Genomic DNA, 25967 nt, shown 5'->3' with positions numbered 1-25967 from the left:
TACCAGGAAAAGGAAATTCCAGCTAGCAAAACCAGTCCTGGAGGGAATCAGCATTAACCAAACAAAGGAGGTGAAGTATCTGGGTTTAATCCTGGATGAGAAGCTCACTTGGAACTCCCATATTAGAAACAAGAAATCCAAAGCAATAATGGCCCTTGGGGCCTGTAAGAAAATCTTTGGATTTAAATGGGGACTTAAACCCAAAATGATATATTGGATTTACGAAACCATAGTAAAACCAATGGTCACATATGCTGCTCTAGTGTGGTGGCCGAAGGTCGAACAAACAACAGCTGCAAAAAGGCTACAGTCTTCAAAGGTTAGCTTGCTTAAGCATCACGGGAGCAATGAGCTCCTGCCCAACACTAGCAATGGAAGCGGTTCTGGGTTACACTCCTCTTGGCCAGGAAGTGATGAGAACAGCTGCGATGAGCGCAATGAAGCTACTAGGAACAAAGGTAATAAATGCTACCTCCCTAGGAGGCCACATGAAGATATTGGAAAATTTTCCTGAGGCTGAAATGCTAACCAAAGTATCTGATACTATGGTTAAGAAATACTTCTTTGAAAAACCATATACGGTCTCTATCGGAAGTAGGGAGGAATGGATTAAAAGGGAGGCCTACCCTAAAAAAGGAGTCCTGAAGTTTTTCACCGATGGTTCACTCCTAGACTCTAGGGCAGGATATGGAATACATGGACCTGGAGTTGACATGGCTGTGCCCCTAGGAAGACATGCCTCAGTTTTTCAGGTGGAGGTCATGGCAATAGATTCATGTTCCAGAAGACTCACACAGTTGAGGACAAAAGGATTATCATACCTAATACTCTCTGATAGTCAGGCTGCACTGAAGGCACTGGATACCTGTTCGATTGATTCGAAAGCGGTCTGGGAATGCAGGAATGCTCTAGCAGAGCTAGCAACAAATAACAGAGTAACACTCGGTTGGGTGCCGGGTCATGAAGGAATTCATGGGAATGAAAAAGCGGACATCCTCGCCAAAAAGGGAGCAGAATCCACATTGGTGGGGCCTGAGCCAGGTTGTGGGATAGCCTTCTCCAACATTAAAGCTCTGGTTAAAGATTGGGAAAAAGAGGACAAGATACAAGAATTGGAGCAGAGCCTCGGGTTTAAGAATATCCAAAATGTTTATCTCTCCTTATGCAAAAGGGTGAATAGCTCTCCTAGACCAGAATAAGGAGGATATAAGACTGATATTAGGAATGTTGACAGGACATGGCCCTCTGAGGAAGCACCTTTTGAAGGTAGGCCTTAGTCGGAGCAGCGAATGTAGACTCTGTGGAGAAGAGGAGGAGTCAGCAGAGCACATTTGGTTGGATTGTTTTGCCATCGTTGAGACTAGGAAAAGATACTTGGGAGCATATCTCCTCAGCCCCAAGGACACAATATCGAGGTCAGATGACATTAAGTTAACTGCATCTACATCTCAGTGCGTGCTTCACTCCAGCCATTCCCTTAACAAGCTAGTCGACTGACGTGATATCTGTTATATTTGATTATTCTTTGTATCATTATCTAGTAAGTTTAGATATAATTGCAACATGTGCACCTCACCCCATATGACGTAATGTGTCGGCTGTTTTAATCGTATGATTTTGAATAAACGGCATTGGCTACTCGAGATCACCTGACCCCCCTCTCCTTTGGTCACTGCCTCGTCGGAGCATTCCTTGAGCTGGTAGTCAGTGAACTCCCAGTCTCGCTTGCCACACCACCCCTCGTGTGGCCGTGTTTTAAGAAATGTAAAAGTGTTCTTTATATACTGTTATTTAGAACAAACATAACAATATCGAGGTCATATGACCTTAAGTTGACTGCATCTATATCCCCGTGCGTGCTATAGAAAATAAGGTTGGGTACTTTTTGAACACACCTTGCACTCGAAGAACTTATCCTCAGATGGTCACCCAGTGGAGTTATGAAGTTATTGAGATACATTTGCTGAGAATTATCTTTTTCAACAATAAAAATAAAAAAGGGTAGGAGGTTAAATGATTTAATATTTTATATACAAAATAGCAACAATTTATTAATAACAATGTAACATCCTAATAAAAAAGCCAATCCATAATATAAAAATATAACAATGTTATTCATTAGATATATGATTTACAATTAATCTATGAGTATTTACAGCTTAAGAGCATATTAAAGAAGTAAACAGTATTTATACAATAAATAGACTTTATAAGTACATCAACAAAACAAAAAGAACTACTAAATAAGTCAAGGATGTGTATAAGTTAAGGAGAACAAAAGAGGAATACTATTTTAGCATCTTAATACACAATATAAGGATAACAATTTATTTTGTATAAGGCAATGTTTCAATTTATTATCATTTCAAACATGCATTGGTTGTTACACTGAAAAAGTGTAAAACTGTATGTATTTTCCACCCCATGCTAATTTAAAACCCATTAGTACAGTCTGTATTTTTATTATTTAAATTAAATAAGTTTTGTAACGGACATCACCATAGTAAATTTATATTCAAAATTGTCATAAATGCTTGTCTTTAACAGGAAACCTAAATTAACAAATTTAATGTAAACATTCTAATGCTAAAATCAAATGTTTGGTATGCTGAATACAATACATATATTGGTTAATAACCTTGTTAAGCTAAATTAATATAAACAGTCCATTAAAAAATAGAACATACAGTGATTTTGCTTAGAACTATCAGTAAATCAAAATTACATTACTTTAATAATGATTCTTCTGTGAATTATAGAAAGAGAGCATACCACCAAATAAAACCAATCATGCACAAAGAACAAATACTATACAAAATTTGATAAGTAATGCATACATTTTCACATAATTCTACATTGTAGAAGAAAACAAAGAACAAAATTCACTGCAGAAATAAATAAAAAAGTAACAACTTACACAAAATTTAATTATATAAAATAAATATTCATATGGCAACACAAAACTAAGAATAATATAGATTACGTGTAAACTTACAGTACCGGCATTGAGCAAAGTATATTGCGTAATACTGAAACGTTGTTGCAAATATAGTAAATTAAAATACTGAAAATCAAACCAAACAAACACAAACAGATCTGAAAACCAAACACGGTAATCAACAAAATGAAAGACAATGCACTATACCAAGCACTTTGTACCTATTAAGGATACATATACGTATAATTTGAATAAAAAAAATATGTATTTAATGATTTCAAAAGCTACAATTGGAGTTGTGTTTAATACTTAAGAGGAAAATGGCGAGAAACATAAAATAAAATATTATTCAGTAAATTAATTGTTGTGTTGTGTTACATTAATTAAATAACAATTTTGTGTTTATTTAATACACAAAGTTTGATTAATAATGCAGTTACTATAGGAAAAATAATAAATAAGGGATATAAAAATAGGCCTGTGCTGAGACAGAAGGAACAAATTTTAGACACATTGCAAGTGCATTGTCACCGAAGCATAGCTCAAGAAAGGGCTAAATCTACCTACAGCTATGGGAGCAAACTGGAACCAAACTTAAATTACAATTAAGAGATGTCATGGCAAGGACTCTGAAATTTAACTAACACTAGAACGTCTAACTCAGCAACTACACCTAAGTATAAACTACAATAAATACATACACAGACTTGCTATCTAATACCTCGGCTTTTTGATTATTATCTGTTAAATTTTTAACAAGTATAACAGTTGTAATTTAAAACGATTAATTTAAACTACTTATATGCATTACAATTAAGTGAAATAACCAAAGAGAATGAATACTTTGTATAGAGAAGACATGCTATATGATGGTTTAACTCATTTTCTTTGTTTCAGGCAAATTAGGGTGGCCTTGAAGATCTCAAAACCTCGCTAGTAAAGCCAGTAGGTTATGCTGGCAATTAATACAGAACTCTACTACATGTTGTTTGAAAGTTCAACAGTAACTACATCTCGGTGGTGGTAGGGTTCTTCAGTTAACCACTTCACGGTTTTTTCGCAATATTGTGGTCACAGTGATTTTGTAAAAGTGTGCTACTGACATAATATTACACACCATTATACTGTGCCTGTTTTATTTTGTTGTTTGCCATATAATTGTACAAGACGCATTTCTATGACAACCATAGATCAAGGCAAGTAGTTCTGGCGTTTTCTACTAGATGTCAGCACTTCCTTGGTTCTCTGTCATGACTGTTTGTACGTTGGTGCGTTCATTGTAGTCGCACAGTGCAGACAGCTACAGCGTGCTGTTACATGTCACCTGTCCTGGAGTATTGTATAGTTTTATTTCTAGTGTTTATCGAACCGTTGAAATATCTAGCACACAAACAGACGATTATCTCTGTTTGTGTAATGATGACAGACATGGATTGTGAAAAGGAGTGAGTGGACGATATATAAAAATAACAAAAATTTGTTTAGATACTAAAAATAACTTTTTTGACATACAAAAATATATATCAAACTTCAAAAACCTGTCTCTGTAAAAACAGCAAAAACTCTAAAAAAAACAACATAATTTTAGGTACCAAAAATGAACCCATTAAGGGGTTAATGCTTGCACACGTATTAGCAAAGCAAGTCTTCTCTGTATAAAAAGTATACATTATTTGAGTACAATATTACTTAGTCTGGTAAAGAATAACATTTAAATTAATTAAAGAACATTAATTTTTATGCTCCTTATTTAACACTTTGAACCCCAGAGTTAACAATATTCTCACTATGCTATATACTGTAGTGTAAAACAAAAATATTTTTCTTGGGAATGTAAAAAAAAACAAGGTCTTTTAAAACTATGCAAGGTTTTTCAATTCACAGCTTCAAGATTAATTTTATTGTTACAATTAAAACATGTCAATATACTGTACTGTATAAAACTAAGTAAGGTAATTTTATTTCGAACATTTATTATTTAGTTTCTAGACAGTTAAAAAATGTATAAAATTATCTATAATGCAGATGAAACAAAGTTTGTTTTTGGGAGTTTATACAAGGAAAACAAAGAGGGATTATGCTATCTCAACCCGTTTTTTTGTTTACAAAACAACTTGTCAGTAGATACACGAAGAAATCAAATCCCATGCTGGACAATACGTTATTGTATTTTCAATACACGTAAATTTTCACAGATAGTGTTTGTTGTAGTTGCGAAGATAAAGCTTACGTGTTTTGAAGCACCTGATTCGTTAACTTAGTACTGAATGAACACTTATGATGGTTACCATGATTTTTTTGAATCATCATTGGATCCATAAGTTGAGTTGAATTTACAATGATCTAAAACTATCTGTCGGGAAAGTTATTATGCACTAACCTAAAACAATACAGCACGACCTCATTCACCGAGATGAATTAGGACTGGAAGTGATCCATATAAATGAAACTCTGAATAAACTGGGAATACAGTAAAAACACTAAATTACAGATGATAAGGATTTATTTGTTACAAATACAACGGTATTAGAGAGTCAATTTATTAATCTGTTTTAAACACATTAATTATAAAGAAACAAATAAAAAGGATTTGACCATTTCGTAAAAAGCTTAAGTCACTCTCTTTTGTTTAACTTTGGTACACTATTTCCGGTAAGTATGAACACACAGACGTTTCAAGGTCATCATTTCCTCTGACAAAGCGTCTGAATGTCATTTAACCCTTAAAGCGCCAAACAGTTTCAGCTAAACTCTGGATTAGCGCTTATTTATTATAAAAAAATTAAAATTAGATTTTCTCAACGCTAATTTTAATTTCTTTTTTTAGATAACAAAATAAAACAGAAACTGCAAAAAAATATCTTTTATCATATTTATTGCCCAAAATACACATGATATACTATTTAGCATTCCAGCTCCTTCATAAATTTTACCCAATGCTTACTGTTTCCTTTTTTTTTAATTATGTATATAAATGATGACATTGCGTGATTATATTTACTAGAATAGAACTAGAAAATAAGTATATTACATATTTAATACAAAGTTATTATAAAAAATTAAATTTACAAGCCAAAAAATTTTAAAACCAAATATTTTCCAAATTCTTAGTCCTCTAACAGGTGTTATTTTTCTAATTACAAAATGGTTTTCAGATGTTTATATAAGTAAATAAAAGATTGTAACACTTATTGGAGTAAAAAAAACCCTAAATATAAATAACAAAAATAAATGTAGAATTTCGGAACAAGAGCTAAAATACATAATTATAAATATAAGGAGTAAAAATATTTCTACGAGGAAAAAAGACTTTTATCGCCATTCAAGAAACTGTTTATTTCAAAAGTTTATAAATATATAACTTTCATAAAAAGATGATCATATAACACATAAAACTACCGATTAACTATTCGCACTGCTTCAACAGGATATGAAGAAGAACACAAGAGCTGCCCGGCGAGGCAGTGACGTACGCATAAACGCGCTTGCGGCGTTGAGCAATACTACCAAAATGCCAGCTGTTCAACATAAACCGGTTCAGTATCGATCGATAAACTCAAAGATTGTCACGTGATGTGGCACAGCCCCGCTAAACTACTGTAACATACACCCCTCACAGTCTAGCGGACAAACTCTGAACTAACAGTGAAAAATAGTAAAAACGAGTATATTGCGCGTTTACGCGCTTACGGCGTTCAGAGCAAAGTCGATCCTCGCGCGCATATGCGCTTACGGCGCTTTAAGGGTTAAAACAAACAATTAGCCGGTCTATCTGAACTGTGGCACCAGAATGAGTCATGTGATATCTTCCATTCTTTATCATCAGAATTGTTTCTACTGTCAAATCGTTACTGTCCTCTGTTACCATAAAAGAACAAGCTGTTCATATAATTTCTACGTTGGTAATTGTTATCAGAAGTGGCTGAGTTTAGACTGTCATGAAACATAACATCACTTTATCTTGCAATATTTTGCAAGTATTAATTAAATTAATTGAGAGCTTCTTGCATATTCATTAGGTGGCAATAGAATTGTCATCTGGGATTCAAAGCATTATAAGGACGATGAATACAAATTCATTTAGAAATTGTTTATAACTGCAGCTAAATTAAAACTATGGTGGCAATTTATGGACTGTTAACTTTTCTATGGCCAGAGTTGATGCTGGATGTCGTTGTTGAGCAGTTTAGTGTATCATTCCATCGGCTTTGGCCACCAGAAAGTTACATGCAGAATGAACTCGAGACATCATCAGCACTGATGGATCAGTGGTGACAGTTTTAACTAAACGCAAAGACATTTTGCAGTTTTTGAATATTAGAGTTCAAAAATACTTGTCAAATGTCGTAAAGACGACAAATAAGGTCTACATAAAGATTATGTGGGAAAAGAGTACAACTATAGTTACAGTTATCTGTACATTAAAAGGTAAGGTATGGCAAGTTGCTGTTACTCTCTAATAAATAATATGTACAGGGTAGGGTGGTTGTGGCGGGGGTGACGTTGGGAGGAACTATGAGTAAACTCAACGTTTGGCACTTGCGGGTAAACTTTGGCAACTGCCAGTTTCACTACGTTTAACATTTTGTTTAGCACCCTTAGCTATTCTTCATAACATGAATCTCCAGATATTTTTAGAAACTCTAGTAAAATCTTGGGAATCACAGTTTCTCTTTACTGATTATAGTTATTGGAAATCTTTATTCTAAAGATGCATATTTGAAATATTATTAATACTTTAAGAAGTTAACAAATCTAAATTTTTATTGTGAAAGTCATTGAAACAATCAATATTTTATTCCATTATCTCATCTTGTAAATTGTTTTTACTTTACAAGTACTATTTTTTAAGGGCATATAAGCATTGTGGCATTCTTTCTATTGCTACTAATTACACAAGAATTTTTGAGCCAGGGTTAATTTGTTTTTTAGTTTTTGAAGAAGGGACATGCAGAGCATGTCCCAGATTCCTGTATACATATACACTTAAGTAAATCGAATTATTACTGGATTCACTTGCTAATAAAGCTAATTGTTTTCACTCGGATGAAATTTCATCACGCTTCACACTGGCAAGAGTGTGATCATCAGTTTCTTAAGCAAAGAATGGCAAACTTAAGAATTTGGAAGGATAATATTCAGCTAGATTAACTTGAGAGATGTTTTATAACTTTGATAGGAGAGTACATTTATAAGCCGATAAACAAGTTTCAGAATATTCTTGTTTATTTAATACTTAATTTACAGGAAAGAATATTGAGATTGAAGATAAAAGTAAACAATACAATAGAGAATTTGATCTATTTCCTCCCAACCTTCTTTTTAATGAAATCTGTCTTTTTAAATACGCTAGCTGATTCTATCCTTCCACAATCTATTGAGTAGAAATTTTGTATGGTAAATAAATAAATTAGTGCTTGCTTATAAATAAAAAAATGATATTCTTCCAAAACGTTCTGGATAATAAAAGCAAATACACAATCACACAAATGACAATCACCGTCAGAGACAAGAGTTACTTGGGCTTGGGCTGGGGTCGAGTGGTATTGTTGCGACCTTTGATGCGAGCTTGAAGCGTAAGCAGCAGTCCTGCCAATACGTCGTGGTTATGGAGCTTCTTCCCAAACAGCAATCGCTTGACCGAGTCATCATATGTCAGTAGAGCCACCATGTTCTGCAGCAGGAATCCCTGGCAGTACTCCATCAGCTGACTGGCATTGTACACCTGCACAGCAATCACAGTTAAGAAAGTCGTCATTGTACATCAGTAGAGCCACCATGTTCTGCAGCAGGAATCCCTGGCAGTACTTCATCAGCTGACTGGCATTGTACACCAACAAAGCAATCACAGTTAAGAAAGTCGTCACTGTACATCAGTAGAACGACCATGTTCTGCAGCAGGAATCCCTGGCAGTACTCTATCAGCTGACTGGCATTGTACATCAGTAGAGCCACTATGTTCCCTACATACTATACCATGTATACTACAGGGATCCCTGGTAGTATTCCATCAGCTGACTGGCATTGTACACCTCAATCACAGTTAAGAAAGTAGTCATTGTACATCAGCAGAACCATCATGTTCTGTAGCAGAAATGTCTGGCATTATTTCATAAGCTGGTTGGCTTTGTCATCTATACAATCACTGTTTCACAAGGCTAGTCATTGTGCATCAGAGAGCTACAATGTTCTGTAGCAGAAAATCCCTGACATCATTCAATCAGAAGATTGGCATTTTACACCCATTCAACTCGAGTCATCGAACATCATAAAAGGTATATATATATTCTATTATCATGGGAATTGGATGATTAGTAAAAGCCAATTGTCACAGGGTTCCCACTCAATCTTAGTCATCAAATTCACGGCTCTTTCACCTTAGAAAGCAATTTCAACGTCAATAGTTTTTATAAACTTTATGAATAAAAATAGAAAATGATGGTGTTTTCACACGGAGTGGCTGATTTCAGTATATAGCGCTAAAACAAACCACAAGCGCATTCAGTGGCCTAGGACTTGGCATTTTGGCGTCTGTTGCCGGATCTCGGATTGAATACCGGTGTGTTTTGTTTCTCAGACGCGGCGAAACAGTGAAACTATTGAACACTTTTTCATATCTCACGAACGATATCGATTTGTACAGAAATGGGAAATAGGAAATTTAAAAATAGGAATTGATTTTAGGTCTTGGCAACGACAAAAGCAGCAAGGGACGGTGTGTGTCCAACAATATGGTTTGTTAAATAAGGAGCATAAAAGGGGATAAAATTTACCATTTGTATCATATCAGAGCTCTTTTATTAATCAGCCCGTAGGAGCAGTTCCCAAGAGCGAGAATTGTGCAAGCCTTAATCATGGCAACTCACAACGATCTGTCATGCTGCAGTTTAGAGCAGTTTCACATAGGCCACTAAATACCGATGGAATACAGATAAAAGGTGTTCAATATCGCAGGACACTTTTAGACGGCCAAAGCAAAATTAATTTACTCTTTATTTGTTAAGCTACAATAAAGCAAGAAGTTTATATTCCAGCAATATTTTTTCAACAGCAAACACTAACATTTTATAACGCAAAATTTGTACTGAAATTTAAGTGTAATATTGATATGCTCCCACTAGTACAATAATCACATAATTAAATGCACTTTTCTTGCCATGTAAAATTACTAGTACTGTTGAGAAAAAACTGCTTAAAAAATACTATAACTGTAAAATAAATAACGATAATAAATAGTCAGGTAAACAATTATTCATAAATATGGGTATATTTTTCTAAGGTAATCTGTCTTATAAGTGACAAAAACAAATAAATAAAAACAGATAAAAATTTTGGTTTAGTAGTTAGGCCACAGATATTATATGAAATATTGCAAATGAAAAACGATAAAATATTTAAATAATAGTATACAAAAAGTAGGTTAATGTTTATACGAAATTGAACAGCTGTGGACTACTCTCCAACCGAACCCACAGAGATCAACATTTCAACAAATACTGGCACGGCCAAAGGGTTCGGTGATCAACTGCGACAACTAGTAGCCAATGTGAACCATTAAATGTCCCCCAAACACTACTACGTCACCGGGACTGCGACACGTCACTGTCAGCTGCGATCCAGTAGTAGTGGTGTTTGTTTATGATCATTCCTCCTGTATGCAGTGGTCGGCCAACTTGTGTTATTAGCTTTGTGCGATTCTCGCTCATGTGTGAATCAGGCCTTACAACAGAGTCACGGCTATGACGCATGTTGATTTTCACGGTTTGTACATTAAATTCACAGCTTATTTGAGATTTTTTTCACAGGGAACAAAATTCACGGTTTTCACGGTTGGGTGGGGACCCTGTTGTAACCACTTTGCTTATAAAAGTGATTCAATTTATTTTTATTGACGATATCAATTATTTGTCAATTGAACGTCTATTAAAAAAAAATATTAATTTGCACAAAACAGATTATTTTATTAATAACTTATATAATTACAGAAATGTGAATTGATTTTTACTGCTGAAAATCGGTTGGAAATGCACTTGGAAGAACTAAGTTACCTTAGCGTGTATGTACATGGAGACAATATTGTCGAGATCCACCATGTCTGAACACTGAGCCTCACAGAACCGCAGTAGACCGTCCAATTGAAAAAAGTTGGCAGCAGCCATCAACTCCAGCACATCATTGTGATCCACTTCCAGGGTGTCACAGCCACCGTTGTACAAATACTGCATCACCAGCTGCACTCAGAAACACACATTCATCGTGACTAATACACACAAACAACTCATAAATAAACACCATAAACAGAAGTGTCTCTTGCCAACCCCTTAGTATTTATTGATTTAAACCAAACTGCTTTGTGTAATAAACAACCGTACTTTTAGAGTCAAAGAATAATTCAAAATTATTAGAATCTGGTGATAATTTTCATCTGTTGGTTTAACATCTATTGACTGAAGATAGCTGATAGGCTGACCTGGAATATGTGATAGCGGATGTCATTGATCTGTACGATGGGAGGGTTGCCCTCACACAGCTTGGAGCTAAGCATGCCACGGAAGCGAGGGGAAGACGTGACCAGCACGATCTTGTGGCCGTAGAATACACGACCCTCCACACGGAACTGTACATCACTCAGTTCTGCGTTGTTGACAAACTTGGGATCGATACGTGCACCACCACTTAACGTAGAGTCACGAATTCGCTTAATTGGCTCCCATCCAAAACACGTTGAGAAAATGTCTGCCAGCAATAAAGTTGTGCCTTCATTCTGCAGCAATTATACAAATTTGAATTAGTAAATCACACAATACAGTAGCAATTATTGATAATAATCTACCTGATCTACTATAGTACCGGTAATTAAACTTTACAAAATACTTGCTATCATTTACTCACATTTTTATTTAAGTTTACAAACTTAATACTTTAACCTAAGTTAAATTCTAAATTGAAAGTTTGTATTAAAATGCTTAAATATAGCTTGCAGAGCCAATTAAGTCCCGGTCTGGCTTAATATTACTTTGACCATAACAAATATTGCTACAAAACTTTACATGTTGTTAGTGTACATGAAAAACGATTTTAACACGTATTTAGAGGACCCCTACGCTCCCAGGGGGATGGCCCACAAGGAGTCGGTGGAAAAGTTTTAATGTAGCATAAGTCGAGTAGCATATCAAATTAAAGGTCTTTATTTGTAGAATACAATGCCACAATACTGACCTGAAAGGATGACTCTAATCGAAATTGCAGCTTATTGAAATTTACACCGTTAGTATCAGCTTTTGTACGAGGGTCATTCAATAATTAAAGAGGCAAACAGGTCTGGAGAAAAACTGTTGGTAGGCTAATTTTTGTAATTTTATAACTTTAAGTTGGTATTACTGAGATAAGCCCTGATCAGCTGATTGATTAGCATTGTTGTTTTATTAAAGTTGATTAGTATATTGAGAACAACTGCCAGAGCAACATGTGTGTTTAAGCAATCAGTGGTTTTAAACCAAACAAAAATACTCTTGTATATTAATATTGGAATTTTTGAAGCCTATTGGACAGAGCCCTATAGTCAGATGTACTTCAAATCCACAAAAGGCACTTCTAGAGTGTAACTGCTTTACAAATATGTTTTTAAAATAGTAGTTTTAAGGTAACTAAACGTGCCGTACAAAAATAAAGAATTTCTTTTAATAATGTAAAAGTTGCTGGGCACTAAATCAAATGGTATGTCCTTATTATGACATAAACATATACCCATGATATGACATTATTTTGGCTAAGCTTATAATTTGTTATGCGGCAAGTGCCACTATAGATTTGAATTTGGCGCATAATCTATCAGCAGCCGCAAACACAATAGCCAGCTGCACCAATATTTAGGTCATAGCTTTAACAATGGGAGCCACCTACTATCTGGAATTCTACTGGACAGGTTCTTGTAGTAGGATTATTACTGCCTAGGATAGCTGCGTCAAGCGGAGGTCGTGTCAAAGTCGTTGTGCCGCTGTCATGTACAGTAGGCCGGGTAGAAGTGTACGTAGATCGTCTAGGCTTAAGTGTTATAATTAGGGAACTGTCGGAACCGTATCTAAATTATTAGTTTATTATTTCCTCACCAAAGCTGGTTAGGCTTGGATAGGGGAGATCTAGTGGAGGATCCAAGAGAGATAATTAGTCCTCTGGAAGGGTGCCCTCTTCTGGTCACAATTAAAAAAGTAAAATTAACTGCCAGACAAAACGAAACCAAATTTTACTTGTAGTAAACTTCTTTGTTTAGTAATATTTCATTTTGAATTTCTTGATTGTGTCAAAATTATTGTAAAATATTACATTAACTATTATTTAAAATTTGAAAATTATATAACATACTTGGATAACAATTGTAAATAACACCCACAAACATCCAAAATGTATTCCTACAGATAATCTTCTATTTAATAAAATATAAATTTAATATGAAAATTTTAACGGGTTAAAATGATAAAACTTTGACTCAAATTTGTGGCACAAAAAAAATTTTATAAATAATAAAGTAACCATTTTTTATATAACTTGTTGAAATTACCCAATGACTGATTCATTCTAGGTACTATTATTTTAACCCATTCCTGCGCTAACAGCCAAAGTGGGTTAAAATAATAGCTTTGGTCCATTATTATTATTACTATTGTAACCCACTCAAACTACTATCTACCAGCCTCATATCTGAGTTGTCAAAATCGGTTCGTATTGCATAGCTAGCTGTTGGTACTTTCTTACATTGTGCTACTATCTAATAAATTCTCTTGTAACTATTTATACTCTCTGTTGTATAGATAATGATTTTTTTTGTTATTTTTTTCATTTCTCTACCAATTTTTGCTAATGATCATAGTTGAGAATAAAAATATAAATGTTTAATATTATGTTTTTAGTTTTATATTTTTAGCACTATGTATATGGTGTGTTTTGAAAATGGAAGAGAACTAAACTAGGTTTTATGATCGATAAAACATATTTTAAACTTGAATAATTATTTTGTGATCGGAATTAAATTTATATGATTATCTTTTTACATCCTCAGACCACAAGGGTGGCTAAGGTTGTTCTCTGTGTCAGGTTATTTATTTATGAACACATCCTGTCCCTGAGCCCAGGGGCCACACCCAGCAGCCCTCGCTGTTTTGCTGTTCAACTCTTCAGGCCACTATGTTTGGCCCATTTTAATGCACAGTTATACATAAAAGTGCTATGTTCTCTCTGTCAGATAAGTAACAAAATTAATATTTCTCTATTTGCAGCACATACCATAGTAAACATTGTTCAGAATTATTTTTAATACTGTAGCTCCTATAGTGTATTTTATCAAAATTAAATATTACTCGGTTCATTTAAGAGCAAATCGATACAATTTCAACCTTGAAGCTAATAAACTTTGTAAAGTATTTGAGAATTTCATTTAAATGTCAATCATTTAAAGAGCCAAAGGTCAAATACTGCCATTTAAATCCGAGTTAAAATAATATACATGATTAATCTCTGAGCACCGAGTGTGATGCAGAACGCAGCTGACCACTAAGCATGGCTTGGCAAGTTAAGAGAACAACCACCTGACTCCATCTGAGCTGAGCGAGAGATAATTTTAGCCAAACTAGTGGTCTCCCGATCGCATAGGGTTAAAATAAAAGAAATCTAAGTAACTGATAGAAACAGAGATGAAGCAGTTATATTATGATATATGGTGCAACCTGACCTTGCTGTAGCGGAAGATGTTGAAGAGCAGAGGCAAACACTCGTCCACAAACTGAGTGGAGCAGTCGTCTGGCCAGACCTGGAGAAAGTCCTGCAGCAGCTGGTCTATCATGTTCTCCAGGTGATGGTCATGTGCTGTGGCCAGTGTGTACATCCAACAGTGAAGTGTCCATGCAATGCCCAAGTTACGGATATACAGCGTTATCTCTGTACATAAAATATAATTACATTTATTTAAAATTAGCTTGGAATTTAGGGTGGGAACTAACAACTGAATTAATTTTTTTAACTGCAATTCTTTTTTTAATTTTGAAAAGATTATCTGATTTCTTGATCAGTGTGAATCAACTCACTGGCTTGTTGTATTCATACTTCTTAATTTAATTTTGTTCTGCTTATTTTTATTGTTTTAGTACGGTTTATTATTTTACTTTGTGCTGCTATAATTTAGAATAAAAATGTTTACTCATATTATTATAGTTTGTTTTGCTGTGCTAGTGTATACTCTGTCGAAGAATAGGTGAATAAGGTTGACATATTAAAAAACCTTGTTTGTAGTGTTTGTACAATATGTTTTGTTAAAAAACAATTTGATGTAAAACAAGGAGCTCATGTAATAATAGCTTTAAGTACATTTTAAATTGCATATTATTCTACTTTAAAACATATTTATTATTTTTAACAAATTGTTCTTAAATAGTGATATTTTTTTTTTTTAATTACAAAGTATTATAGTCTGTATTTATGAAATTATATTATGTATTTTAAATGCTGAGTAGAAAGTTATAAGCCATTAAACACTAAGTACTATCTTATTGCAAAACCCAGCAGACGGCCTTATGGCCATTGCTGAAAAGAGTTAGTAAATACAATGTCATCGAAAAATAATGCCTAGATTTAATAAAAATTATAACATCAAAACCTTTCATGTTTAAATGAGTAATTCTTTCACTGGACGATAACTGGTGAACGCAAGTTTTGTTTTTTAGTTCGTCTGATTGTGTTTCCCTGTCTTTGTGTGTTGCGTAGACAAGCTGCGCAATCGTCAAGGTCAGCCGGCCACAGACGCGCCGCCGCTCAGTACGATGTTGACCGTGCAACAAAAAGCACAGTGCGTGATTTGGTAATGCGGAGTCAAAGTCAATTGTCAGTGTACAGCGGCTCTTTCGGAGAACATATCCGGGTCAAACAGCACCTGATAACAAAGCTATCGTTTCGATGGTTTAACCAGTTTAGGGAAAACAGGGACCGTCTGCAAAAAATCTAGACCAGGTCGACCAAGAACATCAGAAGAGAATGTTGAGCGTATCCAGCAATCTTGTGTTAGGAGCCCAAAAAAAATCCATTTGCTCGACGAAGTCTTCAACTAAACATTCCAAAAACAACGATACAAAATGTACTGCAAAAACGGCTAAGACTTCATGCGTATAAAATTCAGATAAAAACAGCAAATAAAACCTACCAACCGCCCTAAACGAACTGAATTTGCAAGTTTTATGTTAAATGAAATTGATGATAATCCAAATTTTCTACAGAGAGTGTTGTTTAGTGATGAAGCTACGTTTCACACATAAATGGATGTGTAAATCGTCACAATTGCCGTGTATGGGGATCGCAAACAGCCAAACGAAAATCCACGAGTATGTGCGTGATTCTCCCAAACTCAATGTGTGGTGCGCGTTATTTCATGACAATGTTATTGGACCTTTCTTTTTTGTAAAAAAAACCATTACAGGCCTAGTTTACCTGGACATGCTTGAACTGTTTTGTGTTCCCCCAATTAGACGATATCGAACAACAGACTGGACAGCGAATCATTTTTATGCAAGATGGGGCTCCACCTCACTACCATCGCAAGGTACGCGCTGCACTAAACGCACGCTTCCCAAACGGTTGGATTGGTTGAGCAGCCCCCATTTCATGGCCTCCTAGAAGTCCTGATCTATCTTACCCCTTTGGATTTCTTTTTCTGGGGGTACATAAAAAATATAGTTTACGCAGAAAAGATTCGGGATTTGGACCATCTTCGGGAGCGAATTTCTTCCGCAATCATAAAACTGTTACGCCAGATATGATTGGACGCACGTGGCAGGAAGTTGACTACAGACTTGATATCTGCAGGGCAACGAACGGTGCTCACATTGAAACATACTAAGGTATGAATAAAAAAAAAATGTATTTCTTTCCCGCACATTTTAAGACTACAACCTTTAAATTACCTTTAATAGTTTTTTTATGACAGTTATTTAAAATCTAGGCATTATTTTTCGATGACCCTGTATTGTGAGCTACAGATATTCCTGTGTGGAATCTTAACATTGTACAATGTCATAAATAAAAACCACTAATTTATTATTTTTATTAACATTTTAAACAATGTGGAGTCTAATAAAAGTAAAAATAAAGAAGACATAACGATTACTTCAAACCTAAATTGAATTTGGCAACTATACAAATCTGTTATTTTAATTAGTAATAATAATTCTAATTTCATCATTGTTTCAGCTCAGAATCGAAATATTTTTAAAAGTTCAACCAATTCAGAAGCAGGCAGGGGTGGCATTACTAAACCTCATATCTAAACTGGCAACTGCAGTGGACTAATAGACCTATTGATCTATTCTTTAACACCAATGTCTCGACAATTGCGGTTAATGATGTAACACTACTGAACATCTAAAGGGTTACCCAGATTTAAGTGACACATCAGTTTTTGCTGTACCCAGTGTACGTTAACTGAAAGGTATAAACCAGCCAAAAGTGGGTTCTCCTGGGGGAACTCAACAATTGAAAGTGCTGGAAATGATGAGAAAATAAATTATAAATTATTTTTACAAACCATGGTTTATTTATCATCAAATTATATTGCATGACTATAATGTTCTTTCTCATTCAATTTAAACATTTTGTGAGGGTATGAACCAGAAACCAATTTATATCAGGACTGTAAAGGCCTATCTTGTTATCACTGTTTTGCTTTAGTCAAAATATAATTTTACTCTTTTCAAGAAACTATTTTAACATTAAATAAAAAAAAAACACAATTGAAATAGTCGTGAGTTGTATGTTATCAGTGGAAAAAGAGAATTAATGTCAAAACCAATATCAATTTGTTTGAAATATAAATCACAACTATAATTTTTACCAATTAAGTTAAATATCCAAGTCTCACATGAAATGTGTAATCAGAGTATCAATCACAAGTCAATGATTAATTAAAACAAAATTTGATATGGTAGGGTTGAAGATCTCAAAATTTGCTGTTATTAAACCATTCATTAAATTTTAAACTTGTTCTAGACTTGATTGACAAATAAAATTTGAAAATGAGACTCAGGACATTGTTGTACTGACCGAGATGGTTGTTTTCTGTGCTGTGGTACATTGCCTCCTGCAGACACTTGACTTGAGGCTTCGTCAGCTTGAGCACCTGCTGCTGGGCCGGGCTCTCTCCACCTGTCTGATCACATCACAACGTGTCAGCACAGGATCAGAGGAATTGAAATTGAGGTTAAATTTCAGAATTATTCATTATCCCTTTTCGTACCACACTATTTTTGTAGCTTACTGCCCAGAAGTGTTTGGAGTTTTAGTGCAGTTTGAACCCATATGTTGAGAATAATTTTACTGGGTTTCAGTTCTATTAAATATTTGGTGGTGGGAAAAAATAAAAATGGAAAGTCCGATAAAATGGATGCCACATTTCTCAGCAGTACAGCTGACATCCGATCAATCCGACATTGGTACTAAAATAGTTAATAAGTGAGGAGAAAAATACTAAATCTAAGTATGAATAATTCAACTCATTGGAAGAGGAGTAAAGGACCAGCAAAGGTACCACTGATCAGTTGTTAATAAGTGAACTTGCAATTGTTACCAAGTTGTAGAAGAGCAAAAATGGTAATAGATAATAAAATAATTCTTTCATAACAACATTTGCTATAAAATTACATAAATACAGATACAACTGTATAAGCTCTAAAAAAGCTAATAAAAGGACAATAGATCTCTTCTATTCCATCAATAATTTTTAGATTGTGATATTAACTCTTTGAAGACCACCTATTAACGAAAAAACTTTCATATTCTCTTCCTTTAATGTTTATTATATAGATAATAACATTATTTCTTAAATATATATGCATTTTAATAGATAAGCTATATTTGTATTACTAAAAAGATGTAGTCTAAACTTTCTGGAAAAATTTAAGCCCTCCCCTAACAATATAATTTATTTTAAATGGTGATGTCAAACTTCAGAAGAGATGACAGCTTTTCAAAAAATAATTTTTGTTTATTATTACTTCTTCCAAGAAACAGAAAATAAATTAACCTCTGGCTAAAACTAAATTTGTTAAAAATCTCTAAATGCAGGCCTACACTAATTGTATCCATGCCAAATTTTCTTCAGTGCTTTAAGGGTTAAGGTGATTGTATGCCAACCTCTCTGAGTCTAGTGGCAGCTCGGCGGTCAGCAGTCAACTGGTTGGCGCCCTCTGCCAGGATCTCCTCTAGGCTAAGGACCTCCTTGGTGTTTGGGCTGAGAGGATGAGACAGTAGCTTGTGCAGTACTGCTCTCTGACCGTGGGCTGCTGCTACCGCTATAGCACTGCCAACATAAGGTACCATTATACTGTTAAAATCATGATTTGGACATGAATGTTGCAATGTATATAAGAAAGGAGAGCACCATCTGCCAAATAGCTATAGGCCTATATCTTGTATCCCTGTGATAGGAAAAATATTTGAGAAAGTACTAAAAAAACAGGTATGTAAATATTTCGAAACTAATAATATTTTCTGTAATGATCAATATGGTTTTCGAACTGGCAGATCTACTACTCAAGCTGTTGATACCTTAGTAGGCCATTTATTACTAACTTTGGAAGATGCTTGCAATGCTCAAGTCACGCTTTGTGACCTGACCAAAGCTTTTGATGTGGTAAGGCATGATATATTGTTGAAGAAATTAGAGTACTATGGATTTCATGGTAAAAAACTAGCTATATTCAAATCATATTTAGAAAATCGTAGACAAATTGTACATATAGGTGATAAATTCTCTCATACTGATTATGTAACAGCTGGCGTACCTCAGGGCTCTGTATTGGGGCCTGTACTTTTTTTGGTAATGATTACCTAAGTAGTAATATTCCCTGTCACATTACTATGTATGCTGATGATACTACTTTGTTAAGTCGTAATAACTCAAATGACATAACACCCTTAGCTACATCTGTAAATAATTCATTGACACAGGCAATCTCCTGGTTTGATGCCAATGGTTTCTTTTTTAATTTTGACAAAACCAAGCACTTGTATGTTACCCTTAAATCTGTAAATAATATTCCTGAGGGCTGTGATACTTCTGTGGTCTTGCTCGGATTGCATATTGATTCTAGGCTAAGTTGGAATGTACATATTGATGTTGTTTGTAAAAAATTAAGCAGAGTAATATATTTATTAGTTAAATTTAAGAAAACATGTCTCTTTAACGTAGTACCTGAAAATGGCATATTTTGCTTATTTTGAGAGCATTATTAGATATGGCCTTGTTATCTGGGGAAATGGAACTGGTATGGAAAAAGTTTTGATGTTACAGAAGAGAGCTCTGAGAATACTTACTTATTCTGAATCTCTAGCCCATTGTAAACCTCTTTTTGTTGAAACTGATATCCTTACAGTAATTAATTTGTACATATTTGAAGTTTTAGTTTTAGTAAAGAAAAATATTGTTTCGTATAGATCAAGAGGTGATATACACCAATATGAGACTAGGAATGTGGATAAACTTGATATGGTTCGATGTAGGCTTACCAAAACTGCGAGCTATCACTCTTCACTTGGCATTACAATTTTTAATAAGTTACCTGTGTCATTAAGGGGAATGCCATTTGCAAAATTTGTTACCATTTTAAGACTCTTGTTACTCAAAAGCCCATTTTATAATTTAAATGAGTACCTTTCATGTAATTTTAACATAGGTTAAATAGGCCTGAGTGATAACTGTATGTACTGTTCTGACAAAATCTATTACAATTTTGTAAATTGTTGAATGATGAATAAATGACTTTATGACTTTAATGTTTTATTATGCTAGTTGTTTAACAAAATTAAACTATCAACTCAAAAAAAAAAACATTGTGTTTTAGTTGTAATTGTAATTACACAGTGAATACTGAAAATAAAACCGTGGTTCTTACTCTGTCAACATTGAAATATTTTAAATGAATGTACACTAATTACTTTTATTACTGCATAGATAGCTTTAGATACTGTTAGATAGCTTTAAGACGCAATGAACTACGTTAATTGTTGTTATGTATTAGTCAAACAATTAGAGGTTCTTAATATTAACGTAATCCAATGTTTTCAATTTGTTTTTGACAATGTAAGATTTGCGAAGGTAATAGAAATTTTTGGACATTAGCCATTGTTCAGTGATACAAAGTCAATCTGGCCTCTTTCTCGGTTAGATTAGTGTCGTAATTTATAATTACACTGTAACCTAGATTATTCATTAGATTAGTTTGATCTCCCAGCTAAAGAAGAAATCAAGTTTCGGATCCCTAAATGTACTGTTAGTGATTTTTTACTAGCATTGTAAGATGGTAAATGTATGAAGAAACCCTGTTACCTTATCTTGAACCACTTAGGATTAATCCTTAATTCACATCAAACTGAGTTAAGATGACTAGAATATTACAGAAATCAGCAATAATTTATTTTTAAAAGAATGTGTTGATAACAAAATTCAATTCTGAGAATCAAGAATCAAGAAGTTTTATATCCATTTAAGGTACAGTAGTCATTGTGAGAAATATAGTAAACATCTACTATAATATAAATGAAAACAATATTACAGTTCAAATTATTCTCTCTAAGTCCTTTTTCATTATTCTAGTGTTAAAATTAAAAGGTTTACAATAACAAAATAAAAATACATAATTTATAAAATGAAAATACACAAAACAGGAAGATAAAAATAACTACCAACAGTGTAGTTAGAAAGCTTCAACTTAAAGACTTAAAAATGTATACAATTAAAATTATCACCAAAACAAAACTAATAAAAAACATAAAGTTAAAACAGACACAATAATAAAAAAACAAAGTTTACTTTATAGTAATTGTATCACAGACTAAGAATTCGTTGACAGTGTATAAGGGAGTTACCTTAAACCCATAGAATCTTTTGATAGGAAACCTCCTGGTGCTTCACTACTACTTCCCACAGGTTATTTCCAAGTGGTATTTGATTTTTAATTTTAAAACTTTATTATTTTATTTTAGAAGAGAGCTCTGATTTTTAGTTTGATGTATTTGATTAATATTTTTATTTCTTGCCAAAGGAATTTTTTAATTTACTAAAAGGTTTGTCAATTTCTTGTGGAAAATAGAGTGATAAAAATTCTGAAACGTTGAACTTATTAATTTGCCAGTTTAAAATAAATCCATTGTTTTATTTAGAACTGTGATTTTTATTTTAGGCAAACCAGATAATATTTAATAGTTAACCAATTTAGTAATAAATTGTACTGAATATTCACTAGGAGCTTACTAATCAAAAAATATTTTATATCGTCTTGGATGTCTTATTGATAATTTAAATATTAATACTCTGGAATATTAATATCCACAATCCAAGTCGTTATAGCACTGTTGGGAATGCCTGGGCAGTACATGCAGTCCAATGACCCGGTCTTGTCCATACGAAACAGATAAGTCTAGAAGTACTCATGTCCACTCAGGAATTGGTTGAGGTAGTAATCCATCTCACCATGCCGCCGTTCCAAGATTGGATGTGCAGGATGAGCCTTGAGGTCCATTGTCCCAACGATTTGTATTCCTACATTTTCCTGCCATTTCTGATAGGTGCTGATACGTTCTTCTTTTTTAAAACGGTTGTCACCACATCACTGATAGATTGCCTCTCTCCCCTGCCAAGAGACAGGGATGACTCCAGCGACCAACTGGACTGCTGGCTCGGAGACTGTATGATACGCAGAAGTGATTCTGAGTTCTGCTTGACGCTGCACTCGTTCCATCCCGATCCAATACTCTTAGTTGTTCAGTGCATCTGCCCACACCTCAGCTCCATACAGGGAGTGGACTGGACTGCAGTCATAACAGGTCTTCTACGGCTGGACCTGAGGCCACCAACGTTGGCTATCAGCCAACTAAGGGATTAGACCCCCTTAGCAGCCTTGTCCGCAGTTTGGAAGATCTGGTTCTTCCAGGTCAGCTTATAATCAACCATTACTTTGAAATACTCGACGGTTCAAGTGGTCCGGACTGTCACTAAACCCATGCCGAGCAGTACGACAGTTTCTATCCTCTTCTTGCTAAGGATCACAATCTCTGTCTTAGCTAGAGCCAGGGACAGGCCATTGTCTGCCATCCAGTTGTTAACAATGCGCATGACTTGGTTCGGCTTAAGCTGGGCCGGCTCAATGTGTCACGAGGCGATCAAATCCACAATTCCATTTGCGTACCCAACTAAAACCAATTCATTCAGCATCACGGACTTCAAAATGACTGATTGTTGTAAACTACAACAATGGTGTTTACTTAAAAGCAAATCACGAGATAGTGTACTGTCAAATGCTTTAGACAGGTCAACTTATGTGCTGGATAATATTTCCTCCTTTTTGAAGTTTCTCAAGATTATTTCAACAACCAATTTAACTTATTTTATTAGTGTTTTATCAGGTAAAAAACCAAACTGCTATTTACAAAGAAGTTTTCTCTAAACAAAGTAATAGTACATTTGCTCTTTTATACAACATTCAAAAACTTTACTAAATATAGGTACTACTAAAATCAGGCGATAAATAGATTAGTACAGATTCCAATATCGATACCAAAATTGTAGTCTCGATGCTGAGTTCAATATGAATTCCTGTATTATTAGTAAGTAAGAATGTAATACTTTAAATGGTTTTGTTTTATTACCGTTATAATAAACCTGGCCAACAGGAGCGGCCAACCAAACATTAAAAAACCCTTATTAGACATGGTAAAACATTTTAAGATATAAACATGAGTATATTCTTATACAGAACATATTTTAGAAACCATACAAATTAAAAGAAAAACAAAAGTTAGTGAACATCTGTTTGTTATTGCTGACAGCAACAGACATCAGCACATAAGTTACATGGCGATACACAAAAATACATACACATAGGAAATAAGAAACTGCAAGCATATTTTTTTCAAAACTACTAAATTTTATTTAATTATTTTCATACACCAAAAACAAGAAAAACGCATCCGTAAATAAACATAGCAGACTCCTGGTGATTCGCAAATATAAATAAATACAGAAAATTCAAACTGTAAAGAAAATAATATTTGAGATTCAGCTTCTATACATAACTTGTTGTGACATTGTGACTCTCAAAACATATCTTTAAGAACTTCTGTTGATTTTATTATTATTCTGTTAATATTATTTTATTATGTACTTTGAAAAGATTAGTATCAGACTCAAGTGAAAAGTGGCATTGTATTGTGATGCCTCAATACCAAAAGTCAAGTATCAAGTGTAGGAATCAACCCATCACTAATATTTTAATAATATGTCTATATACATTGAAAGTATCATAAACAACACCAGACCTCAGCGATTACTGAAAGAGTGAGTAACTGACCTGTAACAGCCTCTCTGGGCCGACCCTGAGTAGCACAGTGAGTCCTTGAGTAGAGTGGAGAGGAAGGGATGGGCTCCATGAGAGAGTAGCAAGGACACCATCTCCAGGTTGTCATAGCCTGCTGCAACCTGTATGGCAAACAATAAAGTATAACAGGGTGCATTTATAAGGGGATACTGATAGGGATTGACAATAGATAAATATTTATTGTAAAATACGTTTTATGCTATCACAATGTAATAAAAACTGGTACATAGAGAATGATTAAAACTACATAACTAAACTTATTCTAAAACATTACTTTTGATACATATTTTATTGATATAAAAATGTGATAAAACATAAAAAAACATTAATTAAATCCAAGGCTTAAACCCATTTTACAATTTTTTTAAAGATATATTTTTATTATTTGTTTTCATTATAAACTGTCTTCAAAGCATTCATTTACACTATAATATGTTTTTTGACAAAGTGCTTCTTTTAATTTTTTTGTAAATGTAGATAAGGGGAGTTTTTTATATGACTGTGGAATATTATTATATAATTTCAAACCTAGATAAAGATGACTAGTTTCAAATTTTGTTTAGTTTATGTGCTGGATATTGAAACAAATTACAATTTCTTGTGATACCTACGATTAAATTTGTATTTTTCAAATTGATCAGGATTCTTATGTACTAATTTATTTAAGCATTTCAAAAATATTTAACTCTCTCCCGCTCGCATTGTTTCCAGGCGCTCACGGTGCTTCTAACCTCAATTAATTCGCTCTGCCGGTCGTGCTCGGTCAAAATACACGGCGCCTCAACTTACACATGTTCTGTCATTGTAATTAACTATAATTATATATATTAATTATTTTACAAAAATATTTACAAAAAAATTTGGTTCAATGAAGTTGATTGTACAAGACCAGTAAGGGGGCACACGGACAGCTGGGCGCCGGTGGCGTGGGGTTGTTTGTTGCGCAGTTACTTGGTGAAGGTCATTGTCTGGCTCACCGTCACTGCCACTGCCACTGTGATCACTCCGAACTACATCCTCAATGCCACCAACCACTTCACAAGGCTCTGGTACATCACTACACTCACATGAATCGTCACAATCACTACTAATAACGAGATCGATTTCACTGTCACGAAGTGTACGACTACAACCCGCCATTGTTTCCGCACAACTAATACAAATAGCAAAATAATGGAATAAATCTACTGTAAAAGTAAAGTAAATGGTCTCCTGATAGCAAACAACCCTTAGTAGTACAAAATATTGCTATTCGACAGCAGCACTTATCGGCTTTAGTGGGTAAAGCAGTGCGTACCGATCTGTGATGTTTAAGCTGCAGTGGCTATGTGGTGGCTGTACCGATTCATGCCTTGCGAGCGGGAGAGGGATATACATGGCAAAATAAGGATGTTAATTCTATTAAATAATGGTTTACATGTTGTTCTTGAGTTCCAATGTCCTATTGTTCTAATAATTGATTTTTTAATAATAAAGAGTTTTTGCACATCTGAGCAATTACCCCACAAAGTAATTCCATAACTCAACATCGAGTAGGTACACATGGGCATAATTGTTGCAGGGTGTAAAGTCTGATAGGCACAGACTGCTACACACAGGCTGCTCATGCTCATGGTGAGGAT

The 25967-nt window shown here is 34.3% G+C and overlaps 1 protein-coding gene across 1 annotated transcript in view; it reads right to left on the bottom strand.

Annotated features, from left to right (window-relative positions):
- Positions 1 to 8355: 8355 nt before the first annotated feature.
- The window catches only part of LOC124362029 (ankyrin repeat and BTB/POZ domain-containing protein 2-like), an 86068-nt gene continuing 68456 nt past the window's right edge, over positions 8356 to 25967 (bottom strand). The window contains exons 16-22 of the mRNA XM_046816179.1: positions 24319 to 24454; positions 19106 to 19271; positions 18017 to 18122; positions 14664 to 14869; positions 11409 to 11702; positions 10987 to 11169; positions 8356 to 8663 (exon numbers count right to left, since the gene is read on the bottom strand). Of these exons, the coding sequence (XP_046672135.1) occupies positions 8454 to 8663; positions 10987 to 11169; positions 11409 to 11702; positions 14664 to 14869; positions 18017 to 18122; positions 19106 to 19271; positions 24319 to 24454 (1301 nt within the window). The 3' untranslated portion in view covers positions 8356 to 8453. The remainder of the gene's footprint in view (positions 8664 to 10986; positions 11170 to 11408; positions 11703 to 14663; positions 14870 to 18016; positions 18123 to 19105; positions 19272 to 24318; positions 24455 to 25967) is intronic.

Source organism: Homalodisca vitripennis, chromosome 5, assembly GCF_021130785.1.
Source record: "Homalodisca vitripennis isolate AUS2020 chromosome 5, UT_GWSS_2.1, whole genome shotgun sequence".
Taxonomy (NCBI): Eukaryota; Metazoa; Arthropoda; class Insecta; order Hemiptera; family Cicadellidae; genus Homalodisca; species Homalodisca vitripennis.
This window is presented reverse-complemented; position numbering and strand designations above follow the sequence as displayed.